Here is a 21413-nt window from a genome sequence, read left to right on the forward strand (position 1 = left end):
GGGCGGGGGGGGCGGGGGGAGATCGGCGCGCTCGGGGAGTGTTGGGCCCGAGCTGGAACTGCCGGAAAGAGCCGAAAGTCCCCCGGAGATTGCCGAAGGCCGACGCCCCGAGGGGAGCCTCGCGAGGGGCTTTAATCTCTAGGACCCAGGAAGGACCTGCTGTTTCGTGCGGCCTTCCCACGCCGAGGACTTTCCAGCTCTTTCTCCTTCGCCTCCTTCCCAAGTTGGGCTCACGAAAGGCCATTTCAGAGCCACCGGCTTCAGGAAACGTCCCGAACGTCCGGGCTTCGAGGCCGCTCGGCTTCCTGGGAGGCAGTAGAGACCTTTGCAGGGCTCGGGGCAGGAGCACCTCTGGAACGACTTGAGGATTCTCCAGCACGTCCGCCAGGCTCGGCCCAAGCCCATGTCTGAGACTGTTTTCTGGTCTGCATGCCTCCCTGCGGCTGTGGTCTGTCGAATCTTTCTGTTAAATACCCTTCTGGCTTCGTGATCACATTCCCAACCTCCCCAGGACCAGCACCAGAACCATCACTAACGTCGGTGCACCCTTCTAGACAGTGTCTGGCGTGTGTAAAGTCCTCACTGCACCCCACATCAACTGCTCAGGGGTCAATGAGGAGCGCTCAGAGGCTGGGGATTTAGACAGCACTGAAAAGATTAATCAAAAATCTGTCCCCCGTATTCTTAGCTTTTGAGGCCAAAGCATAACGGGGTCTGCACAGGCATCAGCCACAAGCCTGAAAGTGTGTATGAGTGTGATAGCGAAGACACCACAGGCACGAGTTTGTTTTCCACACTTTCCCCATTGAAGTCCCAGTACCTGTAATGGAGTAGTAGTACAGTAGATCCCTCCCGAAGTTATCTGGTCCTTTGTGTTTAACTTTGCACGATTTGGAGAGTCAAAAATACCCTGGAGCCCGCTGGCCCTTGGTTAATAATGCCTGATCTAATCCAACCATATCGTTAATAGATCTAAAGAAACAAGAGTAGGTCATCTAGCTAGTTAGGGCCCTATACCATATGTTGCTTACTACTGAATATTTTCTGAAAGATTCAAATAGAAGCAAACTGTCCAAATATCGGCTCTCTTTTCATTCACTGAATTGACAGAAGTACCCAGTGAGTGGTAGGCCTTGTTCCAGGTTTTGGGTCACTTACAAAGAAGACTAAAACGAGATTATCCCCAAGGAGAGTATTCAATTGTAAAGGAGGATAGAAGCTATTAAATAATTAACTAAAATAGCATGTGATAAGTGTTGAAGCAGAAAAGTGCAAAGTAGTGTAAGAACGCAGGAATGAATAATTCTCCCACAATTTCCTTTCCTTCCCATATAAAGTAGAAATGGAATGATATGACCCTGGTTAATGGGAAACTTAATGCTGAAAAATGGGACCTGACCCAATAGGATTTACGATCTTTTCCATAAGGACAAATTTCACCTACCAAAAGTTGCTTGAGAAACACCTTCATTGTAGGGCCTGTTGTTACTGCAAAGCAATGTAGTTTCTTTGGAAGGAAAATAAAGTCTACTCTTGGAAATCTTATAGTGTTAGGAAAGGTATCTGATGCCTTTTGTAAGAGAGCTGTGGTCTGATTGGAGATGGTTTTTATATGTGGATATCCCATATGTAGATATGTGGAAGGGAGATGAATTAAGGAGCATGCCTAGGCCCAATCTATGAGACCTGTCAAAACATAACTGGAAATCTAACAATATGAAGAATATCACACTTAACAGATCTCTAAGGAGAATTCTGAATGTGATTGAAAGGAATATTAAAAAAAAAAAAAAAAGAAAGGAATATTTTGGGGATCCCTGGGTGGCTCAGTGGTTTAGCGCCTGCCTTGGGCTCAGGGCGTGACCCTGGAGTCCTGGGATCGAGTCCCACATTGGGCTCCCTGGGTGGAGCCTGCTTCTCCCTCTGCCTGTGTCTCTGCCTCTCTCTCTCTCTCTCTGTGCCTCTCATGAATAAATAAAATCTTTAAAAAAAAAAATAGGAACATTTTGCTAAGTCCCTGAGGAGGCAGTAGGTGCCTTCAAAAAAGAATTTTGTGTTTATTTGTTTGTTTTTCCTAACCATGGCCTTGTTCTGTCTTTCAGTTGGGACAAATTTCACTTCAAAAAATAATGGTCCTTTGGGACGCCTGGGTGGCTCAGTGGTTGAGTGACTGCCTTCAGCCCAGGGCATGACTCGATACCTGGAGTCCCGGTATCGAGTCCCACATCGGGCTCCCTGCATGGAGCCTGCTTCTCTCTCTGCCTATGTTCCTGCCTCTCTCTCTCTCTCTCTCTCTCTCTCTGTCTCTCATGAATAAATAAATAAAGTCTTAAAAAAAAATAAGAAACAAAATAATGGTCCTTCAAGGAGAATGGGTACATAAACATATGACTTGCTAAGTGAGGTTTGTAAGAGGGATCCCCCAACTTATGGCAAACCTTAACCCATTCTCTGTTCCGTACTCTATCTCTCCAAAAAGACATAGAATAAATGCTTCAAAAATATCTCTTGGATCTGAGTTATAAAGATTAATTTTATCATTGTTCTTTACATATACATTTTCTATTTTGTATGCCATACTTCACAATAAAACAAGGTGATCATTGCCTGCTTTGAAATAATTCCAAATTAAAGTCTATAAATTATACTGGAGGACAAAAAATGCTGTAATAAATTCAACATATAATACTTGTGACATACTTTGAAGAAAAACGTAAAAACAACCACATTTCTGAAATGATTAAAGTAACTGCTAAGGATTACAAAAGATCATTTGAAATAATACCTTTATGTCTCAGTTTAGCCTTAAGGGAACTAATTTATCCCAGGTTACCTAATGACCTAGTGGCAAAATTAGAACTAAAGATAAATCATGACATAATCTTCACCTTGGCAGATATATTTTGCAAATATTAAGAAGACTTAATTTGATATGTATCAAAAAGACTCTGGAGATCAGAATTTTTCTCATACATTTGTTTATGTTGACTTTTTGTATCTGATTGATTGCCAGATTCTACATTTTTATTTGGAAAAAAAAGGCTGAATTTTGTCGGAAAGACACAAAAATTTTACTCATCTTGAAGATAATTAATGACTGTTATTAAGAAACATGATTTTTTAGAAGTCTCTGTTGGCTAAATTTGAAGCTACAAACCATGATAGGCACAAAGACCACTGGAGAGCATAAGGGTATACTTTTCCCTTTGATTGCCCCACATCCAGTACCTAAGAATATTCACGTAGGCAGTCCAAACTGTGTGTCTTAGAAAATCAGTTTCACAGAAAGCTAAATAGATCTGAAAAAACTATCTCAGTTCCAAATAAATTAGGGAAACACTGGGTAAAATAAAGTTAAACTGGTTTCTTTATTTCCCAGAGCATTTAATATGGTAATATGCTTTGTTAATAATTAAAAGAATGCTCTATATATTATGCAGCTTTCCCCCAAGGAAACTTTTTTCTTCCTAAGGGACTTCCATGTGGAATTCATGTTTCTTTGAACATTCATTTTCTAAAGTTCTATTAAAAGGAATTGATTAGGTTAGCATTTCCCATTTTACAGGTAACAAAACTGAGGTCCAAAGACATGAGTAACAGACAAATTCAGTTGTGTATCAGATGTTTTTGGCTGGGGCTGCTCTTAAATTTTCAAAGGTTGAATTGTTACATCACAAAATTACTGTCAATGTCAAAACAAAAACTCATATTTGAAACAGTTCAGGGCAGCCTTGGTGGTGCAGCGGTTTAGCGCCGCCTGCAGCCCAGGGTATGATCCTGGAGACCTGGGATTGAGTCCCACGTCAGGCTCCCTGCATGGAGCCTGCTTCTCCCTCTGCCTGTGTCTCTGCCTCTCTTTCTCTGAATAAATAAATAAATCTTAAAAAAAAAAAAAAACCGTTCAGCAAAAGTGCCTTATAAGTTCACTAAAAACTTGAATTTGACCTTTTTTAATATTTTATTAAAAAAAAAGATGGGGTGCCTGAGTGGTTCAGTCAGTTGGGCTCCAACTCTTGGCTCTTTTTTTCAAACATTTTATTTATTTATTCACAAAAGACAGAGAGAGAGAGAGGCAGAGACACAGGCAGAGGGAGAAGCAGGCTCCATGCAGGGAGCCTGACATGGGACTCGATTCCGGGTCTCCAGGATCAGGCCCTGGTCAGTCCCCTCACTCAGGGGGTGTCTGCTTGAGGTTATCTCTCTCCTTGTCCCTCCCCCCCTACCATTGAGCTCCCTTATGCACTCTCTCGCTCTCCTTCTCTTTATTTTTTATAATATTTTATTTATTTATTCATTAGAATACACAGAGAGGAGAGAGAGGCAGAGACACAGGCAGAGGGAGAAGCAGGCTGCATGCAGGGAGTCTAACATGGGACTCGATCCTGAGTCTCCAGGATCATCACACCCTGGGCTGAAGGCGGCGCTAAAGCGCTGAGCCACCCGGGGTGCCCTCCCTCTCTTTAAAATAAATAAATAAATCTTGAGAGAGAGAGGGTACAAGTGAATTGGGAAGGAGCAGAAAGAGAATCCCAAGCAGACTCCAACACAGTGTTGGAACACCTGAGCCGAAAACAAGAGTCAGTTGCCCAACTGACTGAGCCACCCCGGTGCCCCAAAAGATTTTATTTTTTAAGTAATCTCTCCAACCAACATGGGGCTAGAATTTACAAGGCTGAGACCAAGCATCACATGGATTACCCAACTAAACTAGGGGCCCCAAATTTGATCTTTAGTCAGTTTGTTTCTATATGCAAGACCTATAACTAATACGGCTTTACTATAAACTCATTCATGGAATTTCAGCATGCTCTTTCATTTATATAGTCTGTCACCATTGTTTAAAAATTGATAATGCTAGGACACCTGGTTGGCTCAGTTGGTTAAGCATCTGCCTTTGGCTCAAAACACGATCCCAGGGTCCTGGAATGGAGCCCTGCAGGAGGCTCCTTGCTCAACAGGGAGTCTGCTTCTCTCTCTCCCTCTGCCCCTTCCCCCTGCTGTGTGCTCTCTCTCAAATAAATAAATAAATCTTTTTAAAAATTGATAGTGCCTACCCTCTGTAAAATGTTTTATAAAGTGCTCTCAACACATCATCTCATTTGATTGCCTCAAATCCCTGTGAGGTAGGCATCATTATCCCCATGTAACAAATAAGAAAGTGGAGGCTTTAAATTGTTAAATAACATGTCCCGTTGTTTGCACTATTAAATGTCCTGTTATTTGCATGGGGAGAAGACAGTCCTGCCCTCAAGGAGCTTTTGCTATAGTTAAGGAAGTAAGACTTACAAACATGAGACAGAGAATGATTCTATGGCAACACATAAGAAAATGCTTGATAGAATGACCCAAACTAGACAAGAATGCTGAAGAAATTCAAGGGGGAAAGATTACTGGAGATGGAATTAATCAGTGAAGGCATTATTCAGGGATAAACCTTAAGCTGGATGTAAAAGAAGTGTAAAGATTTGGATTAGCAGAGAGGAAAAAGAATGATAGGAAAAGAAGAGTGACATTAGCAAAGGCATGAACATGAGAACAAGGAACACACTGATGGAAAAGAATTAGAGTTGGAAGGGAGATCTGAAATGATGGGTCTCTTGGCTGTGCAAGAAAAGTCAACCGCTGAGAGACAATGAATTCCCAGTCACTGAATATAAATAACATGGCACCACGTGCCCAGATTGAGCAGCTATTTGCTTGCCAATCCAAATTATACAGAAAAGCAGTAAATTTACATTCTCTGCCATGAACCCCAGGAGTGAAAAGGAGAAAGAATCAGGAGAAGCCAAATCCGAACTGGTGGTTATGGGTATGGAGGGAGAGATAAAGAGTAACATGAGCCTCACTGGCCCTCAGATCCGTGCTTTGGAAACATATGAATAGAAGACATTGATATTTCCCCCATGCCCTTCCCATTCCTTTCTTTATACTAATTCATCTGACAGGTGCCTGACCTATTGATGTTAGGGAAAATGTCCCCTGCAGGTGGTGCTTGCAAAGCCAGGCTCTTGTGCTAAGTCATCACTGCCCAGCAGCTGATGTTCCCCACAACATTTCCCAGCCCAGAAATGGGACTAAGTTCAGGTACAGAATGGATTTAAAATGATTCTCTTCCAACTTTTCCAGAAAAGGCACTGTTGACATCCAGAAAGGGGAGGTTTAAATACAGAAAAATCAAAGGTGATGTTTATAATAATTTGCAAATAAGCAGATACGGTCTATGGAAAGGGTAGATGAGAGGTGGGGAGAAAGAAGGGAATTGGGAAGAAAAGGAAAATGAAGATAAAGAGAGCAACAAATTATTGAAATGAAATTCCTTTCAGCGGGATCCTATGTAAAATTTTCACTTTTGCCGTTCAAAACCCACCTTAATAAAACAAATGAACAAAACCAAGTAGTTGAACATGTTTCAATATTTTACAGTGACCAAAAGAAAGATGGCAAGGAACATGGAGAGAATCCAAAAAAATCAGCTTCTCAGAGTGTGAACTTTAAAAGCCAAAAACTCGGTGTCATGATATGTGTGTGCAAAAGCAAAGCTCTCACATAAGAAAAACTGCCCCAGAGCCCCCAGGAGATCAAATGACATCTAGGAAACACGCTTCATTTGGAGCTTGCCCTGAATAACACCCAACTCCAATTTCACAGTTGCTCTCTCCCTCCCAACAAAAGGGGAGGACTGAACTCTGGTAATGAACTGCTAAAAAAAAAAAAAAAAAAAAAAAAAAAGTGAAGGGACCTATTTGACCCTTGTGACAGCCTTACAGCGCCATCTGCAGTTCTTAGCTAAGACTACAATAAACACAAAGCTCCTGCTAGCTTGTTAGGATCACCTACTGGTAAGGAAAAGAGAAAACAAAGAAATACTAAATTCAAGTCAGGGAGTCCTCAAAACCTCCTGGGTCCTAGAGTAGATGCAAGCATAGCTTTAAGACACAGTCCCTAGGAAAAAGATCTAAGGGCCTTCGTTGGCTATAAGCTCAATGAGCAACCAAAAAAAGCTAATAAATTCTTAGACTGCTTGATTTAAAGGGTGATATATTGTCCAGACCTTGAGAACTTAATAGCCCCACAGTACCCTGTTCTGTCTGAACACATCTGAGAATTGCATTTAGTTCTGGGCACAATTTAAGAGCAATATTGACAAGAGCCATAAAAATGTTCATACCCTTTGACCCAGTAATCCCACCCATGGGAATTTATTCTGAAATAATTCAAGAGAATAGATGAATTTAGAAACATGAAGATATCGATGCGGCATTCTATATAACAACAAAAACATATACACGAATAGCCTAAATGTCTCCCAAAAAGGGAATACTATACAGCTTTAAAATATAATGATATGCTGTTTGAAAAGATAAAACAAAAAACATAGAATGATGATGCATGCTACAAACATGGATAAATCTTGAAAATATTATGCTAAGTTAAAAAAAAAAGCCAAACACAAAAGGAGACATTCTATGATTCCATTTGTACAACATATCCAGGATAGGCAAATCCGTAGAGATAGAAAGCAAATCAGTGGTTGCCAGGGGTTAGGGGAGGGGAGGATGGAGAGTGATCACTAATGGATATGGGGTCTGTTTGGGGAAGGAATTAGATAGAGGTGATGGTTCCACAATCTTATGAATATACTAAAAACCGCTAAACTGTATACGTTAAAAGAATGAATTTTATGGTATATGAATTACATCTCAATTAAATATACGTATGTCTTCAGAGTACAGATATATATGCCTTCATAAGAATATATAAAATGCTTATGATTCAGTGAGGAAGAAAAAGCAATACCAGATTTTGTCCCTGATATGATCCAATCATATAAAAACTAATTATGTACACTCATGGATGAGGACTAGGGGGGAACAGGAATGCATGAAAACTGTAATGTAGGTGAATTTTTTTATGTGGGAGGGCGAGGGGGTGGCCATTATGTTGTTCTTCAAGCAATTTAATATTTTATTTTCTTCCCAAGACAGCGTCCACAAGAGGGCAGACAGAAGATGACAAACAGAACCATTTAACACAGGCCTCAGATGAAAAGTTAAGAACCCAGCATCCAGTGTGGAAAGCAATCTCAAAGGTCATCTAAGTCTGGCTTCCTCATATTACGAAGGAAAAATTAAGGCCCAGGGTGGTAAAGCAGCAGGCTAGTCCCACAAGAGGTAGAGGTAGCAGCCCATCTCCTCCCTTCTCCATCCCTCTCTTTCTACCAAACTACAGTGCTTCTGCAAACCCGGCAATGTTTCATCCAGAAAAGGGAAGATTTAGAGGGATAAAAAATGAAGGGCAGGTTCTTATCAAGAAAGGACTTTTTGTTGGGTTTTGCTCTTTGTAATAAGAAATGTCAGATCTAGAAAAAAATTACAGGGAAGCAAATTTCAGTCCAATAAAAGAACTTAAGAATTAAGGATGTCCAAAAGGTGAAATGGGCAGCAGATTTCCAATTGAAGCAAAAGCATAAACAGAAATCTTTGAGGAAAACTGTTCTCAAGATTCTGCACTAAATGAGTGCTTGGCACAGAGGCCTTCTCAATTCCCTTCCAGTTCTTTAAAGGGTCTATACATCTTTTTATTTGTGGGAATGGGAGAATATGAATCATTGGATTTTGTTAAATCTACTCAAGGAAGTTCAGGGAAGACCTTACACTTGCTAATATCTTAGGTTTATATAAATATATAATCATTTTATAATAAATTTCTATTTTCAGATGATTTTTACATATCCTCAGAAAGGTCTCTTAGTGATTATAATGTCCTGGGGTTGGGGCAGCCCTGGTGGCTCAGCGGTTTAGCGCCACCTTCAGCCCAGGGCCTGATCCTGGAGACCTGGGATCGAGTCCCACATCAGGCTCCCTGCGTGGAGCCTGCTTCTCCCTCTGCCTGTCTCTCTCTCTCTCTCTCTCTGTCTCTGTCTATGAATAAATAAATAAAATCTTTTTTAAAAAATAATGTCCTGGGGTTGGTGGCAAAGCAGAATTCCCTTCCAGAAGTTCTCAATTCACATGATTTGATGTCATTTCTTTCTTTCAGAAATAGCTGTGCTACACCATTGGCTATTACGTATATGAACAGATGTCCTGGGATAGGGGGAGAGGGGAGGTGCAGGTAGTTTAATCTTGGTAAGAACTCAATTTCAGTACCTGTTCACAGGCCAGAACAAGAAGGAAAATGAAATCCAAATATGGTTTAACAAATACTAAGAGGTAAACGTTTTTTAACCTCTTTTTCGCTTCTCACCGAGTGCCCCAGCCCATACCCACAGAAATTTCTCCTGTACGAAACCAGTCCACACTAAAGTGACCAGTGTGGCTTGGCTAAGAGTTAGGTGTGAGATCACCATGCTGTAGCATCTCAGAAAGTATAAATACTTCTCTGTTCTGCAGAGGACTGAGACTCCAGATGTCAGGGAATAGCCTCCCTAATCAAAATGAATCTACCAAAGGATGACAAGAGATTTCTGCAAGGATAATCTGTAGGTGAAAAGGGCCATTTTACAAGCAGTTTTCCAACCCATATTCAGAGATTCATCTTACCTTAAGAGTTGTCTCATTCTGAGGACTTCTGCTATCACAACTGGCCCATATGAGCTCTGTCCCGTTTTATTTAATTTATTTATTTTTAAAGATTTAATTTATTTTTTAAGATTTTATTTATTTATTCATGAGAGACACAGAGAGAGAGGCAGAGACACAGGCAGAGGGAGAAGCAGGCTTCATGCAGGGAGCCTGATGTCGGACTCCATCCCAGGACCCCGGGATCACACCTTGAGCCAAAGGCAGATGCTCAACTGCTGAGCCACCCAGGCATCCCGAGCTCTGCCCCATTTTAAAACTATAGCCTAAGAACAGCCAAACCCAAACCACTTCCCTGGTATCCCATAAACCAGCTTAAAAAGACTGGAATTGGGGACACCTGGGTGGCTCAGCAGTTGAGCGTCTGCCGTCAGCAGAGTGTGATCCCAGGTCCTGCGATTGAGTCCCACATCGGGCTCCCTGTGGGGAGCCTGCTTCTCCCTCTCCCTCTGCCTATGTCTCTGCCTTTCTCTCTCTCTCTCTCCCTGTCTCTCATGAATAAATAAATAAAATATTTTTTAAAAAAAGGCTGAAATTGTTCTTAATTATAAAACAAGAGAGAGTCTATGAAGGAATGGGTGAGGAAGAGGGACCACTGGCAACCCTACCACCACAACACAATCCACCATTCCTATTTACTTCTTTCTAATGGTTATCTGTAAGCATTACAATGATATGCAGAAAATCAAGAGGAAAATTTTTTAAAAATAGAAAATACACTAACACTCTAAGAAAATTTAGCCTTATAAGTAGAATCTTCATTCCATACCAGTTAGCTCCTTAGACACTCAAATTCTCTTTCCTTACATGGGCTGGAAAGGGGAAAGGGTTCTATTAAAGTTGTATTTCCTCACTCTACATATCGCAGCTTCTTTATCCCAGCAATCCTTTAAAATTATATACTACTGTTTAACTTGAATTTAAATAAAATCTTGGAAGAAAAAAAAGCATGTACTATAGGGAGCTCCAGTCTAGCTCAGTGGGTAGAGCATGCAACTCTTAATTTCAGGGTCATGAGTTCAAGCGCCACACTGGGCATGGAGTCTACTTAATTACAAAAATAATACGTACTATTATCTTAATTTTTAAAAAAATATTTTATTTATTTATTTATTCATGAGAGACACAGAGAGAGAGAGAGAGACAGAGACACAGGCAGAGGGAGAAGCAGGCTCCATGCAGGGAGCCCGACGTGGGACCTGATCCCGGGACTCCAGGATCAGGCCCTAGGCCAAAGGCAGATGCTAAACTGCTGAGCCACCCAGGGATCCCTATTATCTTAATTTTAAGGGGAAACTAAGGCTCGCAGAGACTAAAGAACCCAGGAACACAAGCGGCTAGAAAATCATGAAACTAGATTCATCTTAATACTAATCCTTCTGATTCTAAAACCTATGCTTAAAGTCAGAAGACAAATCATAGATTGGGGGAAAATATCTATAACACCTATGACAAGGGTTAAGATTCCTAACAAGCAAGAATACCAACAAAATAGATTTCAGACCAGCCCAGGTGGCTCAGCAGTTTAACGCCCCCTTCAGCCCAGGGCCTGATCCTGGAGACCTGGGATGGAGTCCCATGTCAGGCTTCCCTGCATGGAACCTGCTTCTCTCTCTGCCTGTGTCTCTGCCTCTCTCTCTCTCTCTCTCTTTCTGTGTGTGTGCGTGTGTGTGTCTCATGAATAAATAAAGTCTTTAAAAAATAGATTTCAAAAAAAATAGATTTCATAAAGACAAGTAGGAACATAATTTTTTTAAAAAAAGAGAGAGATAATATGTTAAGGCATTCACTGAAGAAGGAATGCAAGTACCTGAGAAAATTTTGAAAAGAGAACGTTACAATGAATCAGGGAAAGGCAATTAAAGTCATGAAATACTATTCCTCACCTATCATCTTGGCAAAAATTTAAGAGTGATAACAGTCCATTCCAGTTACAAGGGCCAGTTTCTTACACTGCTGGTGGAAGCGTAAATTGCTATAATCTTTTCTAGAAGTAACTTGATACAGTATCAATGAAAATTTAAACTATACATTCTTGGGGTGCCTGGGTAGCTTAGTCGGTTAAGCGTCTGATCAGCCCAGGTCATGAACTCAGGGTCCTGGGATCAAGCCTCAGGTTGGGCTCTGCACTCATCGGGGAGTCTGCTTCTCCCTCTGCCCCTCCCTCTGTTCCTGTGCTCTCTCTCTCTCTCTCTCAAATGAATAAATAAAATCTTTAAAAATAAAAATAAAATAAAATATACATTCTGTTTGACCCTACATTATCACTTATTGGAACCTAGCCTCAAAAAACCAAAAAGCACCAATACACACATTTAAAGAGATTTATTGTAGTTGGTCATGTTGAAACAACAAAAACTGCTCGATAGCTCCTATTTGAATAAATTAAAATAGAGTCATATTTTTGTAACAAAAGCTAATAACAAAATTTGAGAACAGTAAAATAATTTTCCAAATCAAGTAAAACCCTTAATCATTCTTTTGTCTCTTTTTCCTAATAGACTATTTTTAATATATTTACATTTTGCAGAAATAGTACTACATATCATGATAATAAGTTAGCAATCAATAGCCTAGAAAGTGCCTCATTAAAATTCCATGTGATAATCTGACAAATTATTAGTGTTTTTCAGAAGAAGTATATATCAATTTGAGGAACTTTAAAAAGGTATAAAAGTTAACTTGATCTTATAAATCCATTGGCAAAAATTTTTTAATTTTTTTTTAAAGGTTTTATTTATTTATTTTATTTTTTTAAATCTTTTTTTTTTAATTTATTTATGATAGTCACAGAGAGAGAGAGAGAGAGAGGCAGAGACACTGGCAGAGGGAGAAGCAGGCTCCATGCACCGAGAGCCCGACGTGGGATTCGATCCCGGGTCTCCAGGATCGCGCCCTGGGCCAAAGGCAGGCGCCAAACCGCTGTGCCACCCAGGGATCCCTAATTTTTTTTAATATATGAATACAAAGAAAAAAATCTACAAATTTAATTCTTCTCAATTGGTCTGAACATACTTCATTTTAATCTGCAAGGAATGTTAGCCAAAATAATTCTACTTTTTAAAAAAATATATACATCCTCAGAGTTAATTTCCAGGAAAATAAAAAAGCTTTAAGGATGTACACAAACACAAAAGAGCAAGAAAGCTGGAGTAAAGGTATATAATTTTAACATCATGCTCCTGTAGATCCTAGACTGTTTCTTCCACACTTGGCTGGTTACATAGGAATGAAATAAGACCCTGTTGAGATGCTCAAGCTGCTAGTTCCCTAGGGTTTCCCTAAAGTCCCCATAAAGGCACATGAGATATAAAATCATGAATTTTTCCATAAGTCCCTATAAAATAATTTCATCTATCCTTTCTCTAATGTTCCAGTGCATTCTATTTATACTTCTTGACACTTGGTTCAAAACACTGAAGGAGGCAAGCTTTGATACCTGTGTATGTTATATCCCCCACCAGATGGAAAGCTCCTAGGCAGCAAAGTATGTAGTCCAGAGTCATACCCCAAGTTTTGGGAATACCTGGGGACACCTGGGTGGCTCAGTGGTTGAGCGTCTGCCTTCAGCTCAGGGCGTGATCCCGGAGTTCCAGGATCGAGTCCTACATCGGGCTTCCTACATGGAGCCTGCTTCTCCCTCTGCCTATGTCTCTGCCTCTCTCTGTGTGTCTCTCATGAATAAATCAATACAATCTTTAAAAAAAAAAAAGTTTTGGGGACACCTGAGAATTCAGCCAGTCCAACCACCCATATAAAATCTGAGGACTCTCAAAGAAATCTGAGTCTACAAGACTTTATCAAGCAGAAGAATTTGTGATGGGGGTACAACCCCACACACACACAGCAGCTTGTTCCTTCTTGGGAAAAGCATAGCTTCTAGTAAAGCTCTCCTATAAATGGAATTAAGATATTTTTCTGAAATTTTAAAATTTGACCCCTCTTACCCATTGGTAATCTACAGGATAGATCAAATCCCTACTGCTACAGTACAACTTATGATATACTAGAACCTTCATATTTTCCCTTCAATCTCCTAACTCAATGCTTTGCATAAAAGAAGAAAGAAAGAGAAAGAAAGAAAGAAAGAAAGAAAGAAAGAAAGAAAGAAAGAAAACAAAACTCATCAATGTACCAGGGTGGGGCACGGTAGTATATTCTCCAAAAGATATTTTATTAGTTTTATAATATGCCTTTCATCCCACTATCTGATATTAAGAAGAAACTGTCAGGAATACAATAATGAGAATTCAGAAATTCACAACATAAACACACTCTTCTACCACAATAGCTTTCTTACTCCTTTAAGTTTTTCTCATCCCCACTGCAAGCAGTTTCTTTAACGCTATTGGGATGACCCACATGGACAAAGCTGAGCTGGGACAAGCTGCCTGGCTCTGCCAGGAAGAGTCCATCCCCAAAGGGAAATTTCTTCTCACCTTCAGGATCCCCTGAGCTTTCTGGGCTGACTCAGGACTTCATAGGCAGCCTGAATCTCCAGGAAATGCCTCTGAGCCTCCTCAGTCCGGTGCCGGTTGTGGTCAGGGTGCCAGATCTTCACAAGCTCTCGGTATCGTCCATGTATTTCTTCATCCGTTGCCCCCTCAGAGAGATTCAAAACCTTAGGGAAACAGAATCTGACAAGTTAGAATTCCATAAGTTTCAGAGCACCTGGGCTTCTCCCCACTTCCTTGCTAAATCAGACTGTTCTATCTCTGGAGTTGGCTTCTACTTGCCTAGAGAGAGGCCCAGAGCCTCAGATTAGAATTCCAGCCTTCTGAAACACGGGCTAGCTCTCCATCTAGCCTTGAATCACAGCTGCCCATTTTCTAACCTGGGATTTCACATCCCTGACAAGATCTCTTCCTTGCAAGAGAAATAAGCATATGTATCCACCAAAGACATGTATGAGAATGTTCACAGCAACTTTATTCAGAATGGTCCCAGATTGGAACTAACCCAAATGTCCATTAACAGCAGAGTGGATAGATAAGGTGTAGTATATTCATACAATGGGATGAATATACAACAATGGAAACAATTTATAGTTTTAACAGTTTCTATTCATAGTGCATGAAACAGTATGAATAAATCTCACAAGCACAATGTTGAATGAAAGAAGCCAGACATGGGGCATGTGAAAGCAGCATGTGATTCCTGATGTCAGGGTTGTGAGTTCAAGCCCCATGTTAGGGATGGAGCCTACTTTAAAAAATAAAATAAATTAATTTTAAAAATAAAGAAGTCAGACATAAAAGATACATATGGAATGATTCCATTTATATGAGGTTCAAGATCGGGAAAAACTAATCTATGGTAACAGAAGTCAGAATAGAGTCACTCCAAGCGATACAAGGCAACCTTCTTTGTGCTGGATATATTCTATACTTTGATTTGAGTGGTGGTTACATACATGTATACATAAAACCTATATGCTTTATATATCTCAATAAAAATTAAACAATGGGGGATCCCTGGGTGGCGCAGTGGTTTGGCGCCTGCCTTTGGCCCAGGGCGCGATCCTGGAGACCTGGGATTGAGTCCCACGTCGGGCTCCCGGTGCATGGAGCCTGCTTCTCCCTCTGCCTATGTCTCTGCCTCTCTCTCTCTCTGTGTGTGACTATCATAAATAAATAAAGAAAAAATTTATTTAAAAAAATTAAACAATGTATCCTTTTCCCACTCATTATTGGAGCCTTTGTGCCTTCACCCTTTGCACACAGAAGCTCAAAGAAACCAGGACACCCTTCTAGGGCCTGACCCACCAGCCGTGAAAATGGTAGTTCCCCATAAGGGCATTCTCTCCAATGAGGCTTAGCTTGACTCCCAGAGCTGTCCTGGACAAGAATGAGAGGGAACGAAGCCTTACCTGGTAGGCCAGCTGACGCTTCTCATCCTGAAAACTGCTAACAAACTCATAGAGCTTCTCCCACTCCTGGAAGTAGCTGCTGCTGAACCCAGGATCCCCCACCAGCAGCCTCCAGATCCGGTAAGGCAGAAGGAGGACGGACTCCGTGAGGCGGCCAACAAGGGGGAAGAAGCTGAACCAACTCAGGAAGGAGCCAAGGGTTTCTGCCACATAGCTGAGGGTGGCAGCTGTGTTGCAAAAGACGCTGTAGGCTAGAGGGCCTGTGAAAGCAAGGTAAGCCAGGCCCAGGCGATAGAGTCGAACACTGAGCGATTCCGACCCAACTGAAGCTTTATAGCGGCGATGCTTCTGGGCTGTAATGCTGGCAGCCAAGCTAATGGGCAGGATGGCGATGGGGCGGCCATAGAAGATAGGAGAAGTAAGAAATGCTGCCCCTAGAGTATTCTTAAAGTCTGAGGTCTGGTTGCCAACAGCAGCCACCAGCAAGACCCCTAAGCCAACTGCCAGTGGGAGGCCCACAATATAGAAGTTGGCCATGAAAGAAAGGCTAATGAGAGCCACCAGGCCAAAATAGATGCCCACTATCATCTGGGCAACAAAGCGAATAAGACTTGGAGGGGGTGTCCTGCCTCCTGAGCTCTGTCTCTGCCCCTGGGTTCTGTTGGCCTGAGCCACAAAACTTGGGAGCTTCCAGAACTCCCAGAGCCAGCCCACCCCACCACCCCCCAGGGTAAGCATCCAGAGCAGTGCATGACTGTCCCGCCCCAGGTACAGGTGGTGGAGCCCAGCAGGGCCCCCTACAGCCCAGAGGGCATAGGTCACCAAGAGCCCCTTGGCCATCCTCTAGGGAAAGGGTGTCAGGTCAAGTTCAAAGGCACTTGACATTGCCCAGAATGCAGAAATCTGGGATCCTCTGCGAGAATCATGGCTGTCATGGTCAGAGTCATCCTTAGACCCTAAGAGAGAAAAAAAGCAATTAGTAAGACTACATCCAGGTCCCAACCCAGTAAACCATTTCTCCTTCCAATGATAATCAAGTGCAGATCTTCCTGACTGTTCCTGCAATGTGGATTCTCTCTTTGGTCTGGCATCTCGTTCCTGTTTTTTACATGCATAGCAACTCCAAATGTAGGGGAGAAAAATGTTTTTATTTTGTTTGTTTGTTTTTTTATTTTTTTTTTTAAGATTTTATTTATTCATTCATGAGAGACAGAGAGAGAGAGGCAGAGACACAGGCAGAGGGAGAAGCAGGCTCCATGCAGGGAGCCTGACCTGGGACATGATCCCAGGACTCCAGGGTCACGCCCTGGGCCGAAGGCAGGCACCAAACCACTGAGCCACCAGGGATCCCCGAGAAAAATGTTTTTAAATGCTTTCATTTGATTTACAACCCAGCACAGGCACAGAAAAGCAGCAGCTTTTCAGATCACCAACTCCTGGAATGCCTTATGGGGGAGTGAAGTGGACAGGAGTGAATAGAATGCTCTTCTAAAGTTCCTACACATTTTGAAAGTCCCCTGTCCCGGGCAGCCCAGGTGGCTCAGCAGTTTAGCACCGCCTTTGGTCCAGGGCATGATCTTTGAGACCCGGGATCGAGTCCCATGTCGGGCTCCCGGCGTGGAGCCTGCTTCTCCCTCTGCCGGTGTCTGTTCCTCTTTCTCTCTTCTCTCTTTCTCTCTCTCTCTCTCTCTCTCTCTGTCTCTCATGAGTAAATAAAATCTTAAAAAAAAAAAAAAAATCTCCTGTCCCTCCCCAGCATTCCTCACCTCCCGCTATGGGCTGCCCTCAGACACATGGGCAAGGTTTCAGCCCCTCTCCAGACTTTCCATCTCTCCAAGCCACAAAATCTTCCCATCAGTCAAACTTGGAAGAGGTCTTGAGGTCCCTCTACTTAAACAGCTCTGGAAAACCAACCTATTGACCTCGTCCCCTGGCACCCAGCAAAGGCGGCCTTGGAGTCTCTCCAAAGAGGCCGGATGAACACCAGATGCCAAGTGTGCCTGCCCCTATCTCCCCCCTACGTAGAGTGGGCCTCGAGACCACCAGCCAGTCCACCAGCTAGTCCCAGGGTGCGCAGCCATACCTGGGTACCCGGCTCCGAGACCCCGTCACACCAGGCATTTCCTTCGACTACAGAGGCAAAATGGCCCTTCTCACTCGGCTCCCACTTCCATCCCAATGGACTTTGTCTTTCTGTGTTTGCTGTGTCACGGAAGTGGGGCCGTCAGGGTCAGGCTCCTCCCTAAGCACCCCCACCCCCACCCCCGCGCCTCGGCCTCCTCGGGATCTCCTTTCAGCCTCGGGATCCTCTCGCCCGCCCTTTGGGGCCAATTCGGTTTAAGGCTTCCAGGGCGAATCCAGCCTCCCCCCCCCCCCCCCCCCCCGCCCCTAGCTCACGGGGGCAGGCGCCTCTGCACCGCGGCACCGCCGCCACCAGGTGGCGCTGCCGCTCAAGGCCGGGCGGGGCCGGGCGGGTCCCCCGACTCACCTTGTCCAGCTGCCGGGGCAAAGCAGCCCCGAGCGGTTCGCTATAACGCAGAAAGAGGCCTTTGATCGCCCTTTTCCAATCCTACAAACGAAAGGGTGACTTGTCCCTCAGCTCAGGGTGCGCTCTCTTCCTACTCCGTTGTCTTTCCAGGCTGCCTTGGATGGCTCCACTTCCCAATTCCTCTAAGGCTGACTTCACTCACGGGGAGGCCTCAGAGGGGACCCCCAGCCCCCGAGTTTGCCTCCTTAGCCCGCCTCCGGGCCTGCCAATCGGGAAGATTACATCTAGACCTGAGCCTGAGGCCTGAGGGGGCCTCCAGATGTAGCAGGAGCCCGAGTCCGCTGTATCCTGAGGTCTACGGGCTCCAGGCAGAAACAGCAGCAAAATGGGACACGGGGTGAGGGGCGCGCCCTCGGGAGAGCAGAGAGGCAGGGAGGCCGCAGCCCAGAGTCGTCGGCCTCCTCCCACCTCGATGCTGGGAAGGAGCTGGGATGCGAGAGCCTTCCCTTCAGTGCCCTGGGCTCCAATCCTGGCTCTGCGGCGCGACCTTGGCCAAGTCACGCCGCTCCTTGGGCCTGTTTCCTCCTCTTAGAGGAAAGCCTGGGAGCTCCAAGGTCCCCCAGCCCTGACTCGGGGTTGCGGTGGGCCCGGGGGCCCTCGCCCCGCTCTCCTCCCCGCAGCGGACGGAGTGGTGCTTCGGGTCCTCCGCACGGCCGGCCCCGCACCCTTGATCCCCGCCCGGGGAGGGAGCGCGGCTCGCCCAGGGCGCCTGAGGGCCCGCAGAGGGGCCAGAGCTGGGAGGGGCCCCAGAGCCACGCGGGAGCCGCGGGCTGGGGGGCGCGGGCCGCTGGGCGCTGAATAATGAATGAGACTTAATTGGGCCCGCGCTGCGAGGCGGCGCGCTAAGCTCGGCAAACAGCTCGGGCTGCGGCGGCCGCCGCTGGACAAACAAACTCGCTCCCGGCGCTGGAAAGCGGGGGTGGGGGAGGCCGCGGCGGAACCGGGAGGGAAGGGGCAGGCCGCCCGCCCACCCCGGCCCCGGCCCCGGCCCGGCCCCGGCCCCGGGCGGCCAGCTCGAGCCCCGAGGGACCTGGCAGGCCGGGCAGCGCGGGCCTCGCCGAGACGGCGGTCGGGGGCGCGGGCTCTGGGCTCGATCCCGCAAGCGAGGGCCGGGCGGGGAGGGAAGCGGAGGGTGCGCCGGGAGCCAGGGGCCCAAGGGCGACAGGAGTGCGCGGAAAAGATGGAGAAACGAGTGGAGGGCGGAGGACACGGGAGAAGTGAGGGGAGAAAAAGCGCCCCGCGGGAGGGGCTGTCGAGGCGCTGGGGGCGGGAGAGGAGCCGGTACGGAGAGGAAAGGGAAGAGCGATGGAGGAAGAAGCGAAGGGAGGCGCGAGGGGCCGGGAGGGGAAGAGCCGGAGAAGAGTCAAGGAGAGGGATGGGAGGTGACCGGAATGAGAACGAGGGGGCGGCGGGGCGGGCGGGAGGCGCCCCGGCCTCCGCCTCGCCCTCCGCGCTCCCGCCCCGCGCTCTCTCCAGCCGCCCGCACTCACTTTGTCACAATTACGGGGCCGTCACTCGGCCCGGATTGTTTTCCCCAAATTGTTGTTCTATAAACTGGCGCGGGGTGGGGAGTGGGGGGATCTGACAAGCCGAAGCGGGAGGGGAGGGTCTGGACTGCGGCGGGGACGCGGCGGAGTGTGTCTACGCACAGGCGGGCGGCGGGCGGCGGGCGGCGGGCGGCGGGCAGGTGAACCCAGAGACCTTCCGGGAACTCTGCGCGGGGCGCAGCCTCGGGGCCCACGGCTCTTCGCCTTCCCGCCCTTCTCAGCCTCGAAGGCCTCGGTTTCCCCGACAGAGAACTGGGAGGATGGCGGGGCAGGGCAGGGGCCGCGAAGGGCCCAAACTTCGCTGCTCACTCCTTCTCTTTTGTTCTTGATGCCCTGGTCCCAGCGGGAGGGGGCCGCTCCCGGCTCAGCCGTCCCCAGAGCGCCCCGGAGCGCCCCGGACTCCCGCTGGAGGGCCGCACTGCCACCCCACCCACTCCCGCTCGAGGCCCGCACTGCCACCCACCCCACCCCACCCCACCCACTCCCGCTCGAGGCCCGCACTGCCACCCACCCCACCCCACCCCACCCACTCCCGCTGGAGGGTCTGGGCCACCGCTGTGCCCCGCCCGCGCCCTCCGGCCCCGCTCGGCTGCCCCAGCCACCTCGTCCCTCAATTGCGCAAACATCTGTTGCGCGCCCACCGAGAGCGGGCGCCGCCAGCCCTCCTCCCCCCGCGCCTCTCCCCCGCCACCCGCCCCTGCCGGCCCGCCCGGCCTGTCGGCTTCGTGACAGCCGCCGCCGAAGCCCAGGCCCCGCGGGAGCGGCCTGAGAGGAGCCGCCGCATGGCTGGCTCCGACACCGGCCTCCCCGGCGGCTCCAGGGGCAACGAAGGGTGGCGGCCGCTGAAGCGAGACCGGAGCCGGCCCGCGGAGTTGGCAGAGCTGGGCCGGGGAGGGGGAGGGGGAGGACCCCCGGGCGGGCTGTCTCCCCGCCTCTGAGGCCTGTGGGTCTCCTCCTTCCACCGCCCTGGGGTCGCCGGCCCGGACCCCGCCTGGCTCCGCGCGCCTGGGACGCGGTCGCCTGCGGTGCCCCCTCCCCCAGTCCGGGTGATTTACACGCGGGCTCCGCGCGGCGGCCGCTTCCCAATCAGGAATATCGACCCCGGGCGGGGCCCCCGGGCCGCATCGATCCCTCTAAGGCTCGGGATTTAAAAATGTCAAATTTGCCTTTTCCAGGCGGGCGGAGGGGCCGGGGGTGGGGGGGGCGCCTGGCGGAGGGCGGCTGCAGGGGTGGGGGCGGACAGCGGGGCATCGACCAAGTGCTTGTGCACTGAATGAGAAGCGACCCGGTCGTGTCCATCCTTGGGTTGCAGTCGCCTCTAGATGGGGGCAGGAAGGCAGCTTTGCTCCCTCGCCCATTCCCATGGGCCTCACCGTTGCACTGGTGCATTCCCAAAGGGAGAAGCCCAGCAGAACGAAGACATACCCCCAAAATGTAGGGAGACAAATTTGGAGGAGATCCCTAAACACGGACACAAGGAGAGGTACAGAGAGAGACAAAGATATAGAGGTTCCAAGAGATACCCTAGCTATGAGGAAGACCAAGGCAAAGGGAAGGTGGCTGAAAGACACATTGAACAAAACAGGGAACCAGAGATCCAGAAGCACCCCCAACTGCCCTATAGACCCAGGAGATTCAGGATTGGGAAGGAAACAAAGCTTAATCTTTTGATGGGTTTGAGAGTGGGGGAGGACAAAGCCAAGTGAAGAATGGGAGTTATAAGAGAGAGGAATCAGACTATAATTAGCATTATTGTCCCAAGGTATCAACTAGTAACAGGACCTGTGGTCCAAAAGGTAAAGGGTTCCAGGGGCCACTAGCCCAGGCCCCAAAGAGGTGGGCTCTCTTGGAGGTCTGATGGTCTGACC

At 46.8% G+C, this 21413-nt stretch overlaps 1 protein-coding gene across 4 annotated transcripts in view; it reads right to left on the reverse strand.

The window, feature by feature from the left end:
• DNAJC22 (DnaJ heat shock protein family (Hsp40) member C22) overlaps positions 1 to 18659 on the reverse strand; it is a 90836-nt gene extending 72177 nt beyond the window's left edge. The window contains exons 1-4 of one of the 4 annotated variants that reach the window (XM_077870174.1): positions 17939 to 18645; positions 17534 to 17652; positions 15451 to 16406; positions 14021 to 14202 (exon numbers count right to left, since the gene is read on the reverse strand). In XM_077870174.1, the coding sequence (XP_077726300.1) occupies positions 14023 to 14202; positions 15451 to 16290 (1020 nt within the window). In that variant the 5' untranslated portion in view covers positions 16291 to 16406; positions 17534 to 17652; positions 17939 to 18645 and the 3' untranslated portion in view covers positions 14021 to 14022. Of the gene's footprint in view, positions 1 to 11891; positions 14219 to 15450; positions 16407 to 17533; positions 17653 to 17938 lie in introns of those variants that run through there. The other 3 variants (XM_077870173.1, XM_077870176.1, XM_077870175.1) reach the window with 3 other exon arrangements.
• Between the last annotated feature and the right edge of the window lie 2754 nt (positions 18660 to 21413).

The sequence above is a fragment of the Canis aureus genome, chromosome 25, assembly GCF_053574225.1.
Source record: "Canis aureus isolate CA01 chromosome 25, VMU_Caureus_v.1.0, whole genome shotgun sequence".
NCBI lineage: Eukaryota > Metazoa > Chordata > Mammalia > Carnivora > Canidae > Canis > Canis aureus.